Source organism: Cherax quadricarinatus, chromosome 84 (genome assembly GCF_038502225.1).
Source record: "Cherax quadricarinatus isolate ZL_2023a chromosome 84, ASM3850222v1, whole genome shotgun sequence".
NCBI classification, from domain to species: domain Eukaryota; kingdom Metazoa; phylum Arthropoda; class Malacostraca; order Decapoda; family Parastacidae; genus Cherax; species Cherax quadricarinatus.
The window spans coordinates 3843936-3852360 of record NC_091375.1 but is presented as its reverse complement, the minus strand read 5'-3'; the positions used below and the strand labels follow the sequence as shown (position 1 = coordinate 3852360).

The 8425-nt window shown below is 36.5% G+C and overlaps 1 protein-coding gene across 1 annotated transcript in view; it reads left to right on the top strand.

Moving 5' to 3' along the window:
* Positions 1 to 155: 155 nt before the first annotated feature.
* LOC128704440 (vacuolar protein sorting-associated protein 35-like) overlaps positions 156 to 8425 on the top strand; it is a 38543-nt gene continuing 30273 nt past the window's right edge. Inside the window, exon 1 of the mRNA XM_070102954.1 lies at positions 156 to 327. Within this exon, the coding sequence (XP_069959055.1) occupies positions 191 to 327 (137 nt within the window). The 5' untranslated portion in view covers positions 156 to 190. The remainder of the gene's footprint in view (positions 328 to 8425) is intronic.

The following is an 8425-nucleotide window of genomic DNA, read 5'->3' as shown; positions in this document are numbered from 1 at the left end:
TTTCTCCTATGATTTAGAGTTTCCTCATTACCATAATTTCAAGTTTATATATAATGGATACTCTGTGTATGTGTGTGTGTGTAATAATATTTATTTATAATCATATTAGTACTATACAGTACTGCATAGTTATCCATTTCGCTTGTTTTACAAGCATATTAAAACAATTTTTTTTCAGTCGCGACCCGATATGCCCATGGAGGACACTGTTAGCTTACAGGTGTCACTAGTCAATTTGGCTCAGAAGTGCTATCCAGATGAAATAGAATATGTTGACAAAGTGTTACAGAACACATTGGAAGTGTTCCAGAAATTAAATATTGATAAGTAAGTAAATGTTATTCTCTGTAATCATTTGGGGTAAGTTTGAACTGTGTTGTCAACATATGTGAGTTCTATTTGTTTTTAAAGGCTGAAAAATATTCAGATAGGATTGGGGTGATTAACATTTAAAAAAGTTAATTAAACTTTTCACATGATAAGAATGACAGTCATATTTGGGTGTCTAAAGCATTCGTCTGTGGTTTCTAAAGCATTCAGCTGTGGATTCATATCTTGCTCTGCAGCTTTTGTTATTATATATACACCAGGCTTGTGCATGACTGTTAATGCATGAAAGTATGCATGCAAGCATGATACCTGTTAAGTTTAGAAACAGTATCCAGGAGTTGAATATTACTATTGATAATATGTGTTCTGAAGGATTGGAAAGACATGAAATAAACTTAAGCCATAAGAAGAGGATGGCAGAATGTGTTGGGTCACACTTCTTTTATAGAGACTATGTCACTACTAAAATCAATGTTATTTTTTCTTCAGTTAATAAGTACAGGCAGCACCTCACATATAGTTTGGCCATGCTTACCACAGCTAGTGAAGCAACAAGCGCTGCACTTGATGGAGTCATACAAAACATCTCTTTCTAGCAAATATAATTTTTTTTGTTTAGGTTATAAGAACAACATAGTAATGTACAGCTTGCCTCACATTCTGGCAGCCCTAACTTCCTAAAGTTAAATATGCCTTTTTAAGTTAATGCTTCTGGCTTCTAGCTAGTCAGAACTAAACTTGCTCTCCTTTAAGGGCATACCATCCTGTTCATAAACACAGTGAAGGTACATTTGGGCCTCTGATGACAACATAATTAATTTCAGTTTCCCCTCAATCCAGATGTTCAGCCATTTTTGTTGTTGGGCAGCACAGACTTCATACAAATATATAATTATTGACTCGGTGTCACTAACATCAGACATAGGCTTGTATCATTTCAGTGCTCCTTCTAAATGTGTAGAAGTTTACAACATTCACTCAGCTTTCTCACATGTTCATTTGGTGTTCATCTAACATTTCTGTTTTCTCAAGCATACTCAAAGATGCTCTCTCTGCCTTCTGCAGTCTTAATTAATGGGTGGTGATGAGAAAGGAAAGAAGGAAGGAAGACCAATTCCATTAGTTTGTCGCACGAAAGGTTATGAACTCAAATCGTACTGAGATGGCCTTCTGAGATGTGGATGGGTGCTTCTGTGGGTCACAGTTACACCATCTGGATAGCATACATAACTCAGAGTTTCCCTATTGTCTTTTGATAAAATCATGCAATTTCAATGTATTATATTGAAAAAAGTAAAGATTTACAAGAATTTACTATAAAATAAACTTTAAAATCAGTGCTAGGTATGTGAGTTACCTCTTTATTTTTAATTTACTTCTCATAAATAGTAATCTATTACTAAATTTAAAAAGGATGTTTCTTTTTTTGGGCCACCCTGTCTTGGTGGAATATGGCCGGTTTGTTAAAAAGAGTAGTAATCTCTTAATTTGTGAAGTAAGCAATCCTAGAGGTCCCAATTAATCTAGAAATTTTGAAAATAGGACCACCATGTACTCATAAGATGCAAAGTAGGCATTCTTTTTCCTATAAAAATTCTTCCCTTCAAAATTAAAATATTTATTTGAGGGGAAATATTTAATATTTAATTGCATATAACATTCTACATTTTTGTTATTTATGTGCCTGTGATTTTAACCCTGGTGTAAAAGGAGTTCAGACTTTTGATACTTGTTAGATAGTACTTGAGACTTGAAAAATATGTACTTGGGATGTGCCACATTGACTGCAGTATCATCTTTTGGCCACTTGCCTGATAGAATGATATACCACTACCAGATGTGTAATTACGAAAATGGTATACAATATTGACAAGTAGATGAGCAAGAGACATGTGGAACAGTTGAATATCTTTACTGTTGAAACATTTTGCCTATATGGTAGGATTCTTCAGTCAATACAGAGGAGAATAAATATGGAAACAGCAGTAGTAGTGGTGAGGTAAAGATAATGTAATCAGTCCATCTACCTTGAAGTAGTTTGTGAGGTGGTCAGTTCCTCAGCCTGGGGAAGAGCTTATCTCCATAGTCCAGAACAATGTGAAACTGAAGCATGAGAATAGAGCCTTGTATACTGCTAAAGGTAAGGTGTGGAAAGTCTCAAAAACATTGCTGGAGGCAGGACCCATCAGTAGAAGCAAGAAAGTGAAAATTGAGGAGCACTTCAGCTAGCCTACTGGCCCATGGTAAGCAGATCTCTCTCAAATCCAACCCTTCTCACTTATAACTAGCAGTTAAGTAATAAAGTTATGGAAGATGTCCTCTGTGCCAAGATATCATTGTGTTACTATGTCAAGGTGGTATAATTATGAAAATTGTGTACACTACTGACAGGTAAATGAGTAAGACACTTGGGCAACAGTTGGCTATTTTTGTTTAATTGCTTTGCTGACAAGGATAACTTCTTCAGTCAAGTACAGAGGAGAATAAATATTGTTTGATCACTTGTTATAAGTGAGAAGGGTTGAATTTGAGAGGAATCTGCTTAGATAGAACTGCTAGGCTTGCTGCAGTGCTCTTCAGTTCATACCTTCTTGTTTCTACTGGTGGGCCCCACCTCTTGCAATATCTTGGAGACTTTCCATACCTCACCTTTAACACTATATAAGGCTCCATTTTCATGCTTCAGCTTCACATTGTTCCAGACTATGGAGCTGAACATTTTTTCAGGCTGAGGAGCTGACCACATCACAAACTACTACTAAAAAGTTGATGGACTGATCATATATCTTTATCTCGCCACTACTGGTGTGCCCATATTTATTCTTCTCAGTATCTGACTGAAGAAGCCTACCGAGCAGGAGAAATGTTTCAAGAATTAAGATACTGAACTGTTGCACATGTGTTTTACTCAACTGTTGCACTTGTGTGAAAAGCCTTCTGATGATAGAATGTCCCCTCTGGAATATTTATCATCTCTTAAAAAAAAAAAATCATTGTTAGAGATTTGGGCAGTGAAAGCAAAGTGTACTCACAGTAGCCCCTTCTTCACTACTGCCACCCTACTAATATCCTGTACAGATAGCTACCAAGAGCACTGCAATAATATGACAATATTTGACTAGATTATTATTAGATTTTGCAAATTTGGATTTGTTAGGATTCTTAGAGGTTTTACATTTTGCATTATTATGAGAGTTTAAAAATGAATTACCAGAACTTTCATTTTAGTCACTGAACTGTAACTACAGTATAACTATTTTTTTTTATTTAGTATCAATGAAATCACACCCTAGAATTGCTTACATGTAAGTCTAAGATAAATCTATTGCAGAAATTTGAGGTTTATGAGGCTGATTGTCTTGGAAAAAGCTTACAGGGAAGTAGCTAGCCTTTGTAGATTGATGGTTTCAGCAGTGACTACATGTAGAGCACAGCTTGTGCTGGAAACAAATTAAAGCTTAATTCAGAAATTCTCAAGTTGAAAACACATTGCAAAGCTTTGCCATTCTACCAGTTGAAAAAGAATTATTGCAAAATCTTCAGAACAAGCCAGAATTTTACAGGAAAGTTTCTGATCATTTGCTCAAAAATCGTGACAAATTCCATCAGACTATGAATCGGTAAACTAAAAAATATTAACTGATGTTCACATTTCAGTTTCGTCAAAAAGCTAAAAGGTGTCATTTGCTTAGCCTGGCAAATTTTAATAACACACCATTGAATACTGTTAAATAATCTATTACATCCCCAAATCCTGAAGTGTCTCCTGGTGTCAAAAAAATTTTGGAAAAAAAAAAAAATTTTTTTTCCTATGAAATGATAGAGAATCTTTTCCCAAAAGTATGAAATTTGATCGAAAACTTACGGAATTACACTCCCGCAAAGTTAGCGATCTTGACGATCTATGTATACGCATCAGCGATTTCGCCAACTTTGAGCCCTATTTTCGGCCAATTCCATTGTTCCAGTTGACCAAACTCAGCTATTTCTTTAGAACTCCATTTTTTCTATCAATTGAGTACAAGAAACTGTCCATTTTCTGATTTCAACTACCCAACAAAGTGGTCAGAAATTGGCAATTTGGCCAATTTCACACAAATTAAAAAAGATGCCAATTTCAAAATAGGGTCCAGAATAAACAATGCAGACATTCTTGGCACTAAAATAACATATGCTCTGTTCATTAGTCACGTCTCCAGGCCCCTCTTATATTACTCTTTCTTTCTATTTTGATTTTTTATTCACACAAAAAATAGAAGATTTACTGTTATGCAGACTACTGCATTATTGTGAAAATGGTATAAATAATACCAGTGCACTAGTGAAAGAATATTAGACTCCCCAGTTGATGTGTATTGGATGTGTGGTGTGATTTGCTTACTCTTGAACATTGGTAAAAATCAAACATTCCTGCTACTTTGAACTCAATTTCAAGGTCATTTTCATCGTGAAACTAATCAAAATCATCTCTATTTCCGTAATATGTTTTCCATTCTATCAAATGAGATCAAGAAAACGAGAATACAACCATAAATACTATAGGAAAATGCACCTCAAAGTCGGCGTTTTAATCCAAAAACACGGTCAGAGTTTTTTTTTATCTCATGCACTGCGTGCTGCAGGATTTGTTTTATACGGTGCACACTGACCACACAGACCCATTCTCTCACATGTGGGCCTACCAGCTTTCTCCTGCTTGATTTGAAGCCGTTAGAATTATTGAGTATACAGTGGAACCTCTACTTGCGAGCGTGTCCATGTGTGAGTTTTTCCAAATACGAGTAGTTGATGGGTCGATTTTTTGCTTCCATGCGCGAGCAAAATTTCCACAAGTGAGCAGACCTCAAGGCAGGTTCCTTGACCCTGCTCTTGATCTCGGGAATTGTATCTCATTTGTTTGTTGGACTATCTTATTGAAACTTGGGCAATGTATGATGGAAAGATGCTTCTTAACATATACCAAAAATGAAAGAAATCTAAGCATAAATAATGGAGTTCATTTTTCAGCAATTAGCCACCCCTTAGCGGTAATTTTGAATGGTTTTTATGATTGTATTCTCATTTTTTTTTTTTTTTGGTCTCATTTGATAGAATAGAAGATATATTACAGAAATAGATATGATTTTGATTGCTTTCATGACAAAAAGTACCTTGAAATAGAGCTCAACCTAGGAGAAATGGTCCATTGCTTGGCTGTTTCAGAGTAAACAAATGACGTCACTGTCCATTCCAATATGCAGTCGTGAATGGGTTAACATTATTTATACAATTATAGCAATAAGGAATAATAGTAAATCTTACATTTATTGTGTGAATAAATATTACAAATTATATATAATAATATGTATAATAATATGTATAATAATAATATGTATAATAATAATAGTATAATAATGTAATACAATAATAATAATAATATAATATGTATAATAATAATACATTTTTTTTTTTTTCAACAAGCCGGCCGTCTCCCACCGAGACGGCTTCAAAAGGCCGTCACTAGATGGCAGTGTTTACCACAACAAAGAGGGAGCGGTTGTGGCCACCTCCACCTGTTACATAATGACATTTTATTCATTCTAGAGTATATATCATGTTTCTATGTTATTTATATTGTTCATGTCATTTTAGATGAACTGTGATATATAAATAATCCGTATAGATGATTTTTTTTTTTTTCAACAAGTCGGCCGTCTCCCACCGAGGCAGGGTGACCCAAAAAAGAAAGGAAATCCCCAAAAAGAAAATACTTTCATCATCATTCAACACTTTCACCACACTCACACATCACTGTTTTTGCAGAGGTGCTCAGAATACAACAGTTTAGAAGCATACACATATAAAGATACACAACATATCCCTCCAAACTGCCAATATCCCAAACCCCTCCTTTAAAGTGCAGGCATTGTACTTCCCATTTCCAGGACTCAAGTTTGACTATATGAAAATAACCGGTTTCCCTGAATCCCTTCACTAAATATTACCCTGCTCACACTCCAACAGATCGTCAGGTCCCAAGTACCATTCGTCTCCATTCACTCCTATCTAACACACTCACGCACGCTTGCTGGAAGTCCAAGCCCCTTGCCCACAAAACCTCCTTTACCCCCTCTCTCCAACCCTTTCGAGGACGACCCCTACCCCGCCTTCCTTCCCCTATAGATTTATGTGCTTTCCATGTCATTCTACTTTGATCCATTCTCTCTAAATGACCAAACCACCTCACCAACCCCTCTTCTGCCCTCTGACTAATACTTTTATTAACTCCACACCTTTTCCTAATTTCCACACTCCGAATTTTCTGCATAATATTTACACCACACATTGCCCTTAAACAGGACATCTCCACTGCCTCCAACCGTCTCCTCACTGATGCATTTACCACCCAAGCTTCACACCCATATAAGAGTGTTGGTACTACTATACTTTCATACATTCCCTTCTTTGCCTCCATAGATAACGTTTTTTGACTCCACATATACCTCAACGCACCACTCACCTTTTTTCCCTCATCAATTCTGTGATTAACCTCATCCTTCATAAATCCATCTGCCGACACGTCAACTCCCAAGTATCTGAAAACATTCACTTCTTCCATACTCCTCCTCCCCAATTTGATATCCAATTTTTCTTTAATCATTTGATACCCTCATCACCTTACTCTTTTCTATGTTCACTTTCAACTTTCTACCTTTACACACATTCCCAAACTCATCCACTAACCTTTGCAAGTTTTCTTTAGAATCTCCCATAAGCACAGTATCATCAGCAAAAAGTAACTGTGTCAATTCCCATTTTGAATTTGATTCCCCAAAATTTAATCCCACCCCTCTCCCGACCACCCTAGCATTTACTTCCTTTACAACCCCATCTATAAATATATTAAACAACCATGGGGACATCATACATCCCTGTCTAAGACCTACTTTTACCGGGAAGTAGTCTCCCTCTCTTCTACACCCTAACCTGAGCCTCACTATCCTCATAAAAACTCTTTACAGCATTTAATAACTTCCCACCTATTCCATATACTTGCAACATCTGCCACATTGCTCCTCTATCCACTCTATCATATGCCTTTTCTAAATCCATAAATGCAATAAAAACTTCCCTACCTTTATCTAAATACTATTCACATATATGCTTCAATGTAAACACTTGATCTACACATCCCTTACCCACTCTGAAACCTCCTTGCTCATCCGCAATCCTACATTCTGTCTTACCTCTAATTCTTTCAATTACAGTGGACCCCCGCATAACGATCACCTCCGAATGCGACCAATTATGTAAGTGTATTTATGTAAGTGCATTTGTACGTGTATGTTTGGGGGTCTGAAATGGACTAATCTACTTCACAATATTCCTTATGGGAACAAATTCGGTCAGTACTGGCACCTGAACATACTTCTGGAGTGAAAAAATATCGTTAACCGGGGTTCCACTGTATAACCCTCCCGTACACTTTTCCTCTTATACTCAGTAAACTTATTCCTCTATAATTTTTACAGTCTCTTTTGTCCCCTTTCCCTTTATATAAAGGGACTATATATGCTCTCCGCCAATCCCTAGGTACCTTCCCCTCTTTCATACATTTATTAAACAAAAGTACCAACCACTCCAACACTATATCCCCCCTGCTTTTAACATTTCTCTCATGATCCCATCAGTTCCAGCTGCTTTACCCCCTTTCATTCTACGTAATGCCTCACGTACCTCCCCCACACTTACGTTCTGCTCTTCTTCACTCCTAAAAGATGGTATACCTCCCTGACCAGTGCATGAAATTACTGCCTCTCTTTCTTCCTTAACATTTAAAAGTTCCTCAAAATATTCTTGCCATCTACCTAATACCTCCATCTCCCCATCTACTAACTCCCCTACTCTGTTTTTAACTGACAAATCCATACTTTCCCTAGGCTTTCTTAACTTGTTTAACTCCAAATTTTTTTCTTATTTTCATTAAAATTTCTTGACAGTGCCTCTCCCACTCTGTCGTCTGCTCTCCTTTTGCACTCTCTCACCACTCTCTTTACCTTTCTTTTACTCTCCATATACTCTGCTCTTCTTATAACACTTTTGCTTTGTAAAAACC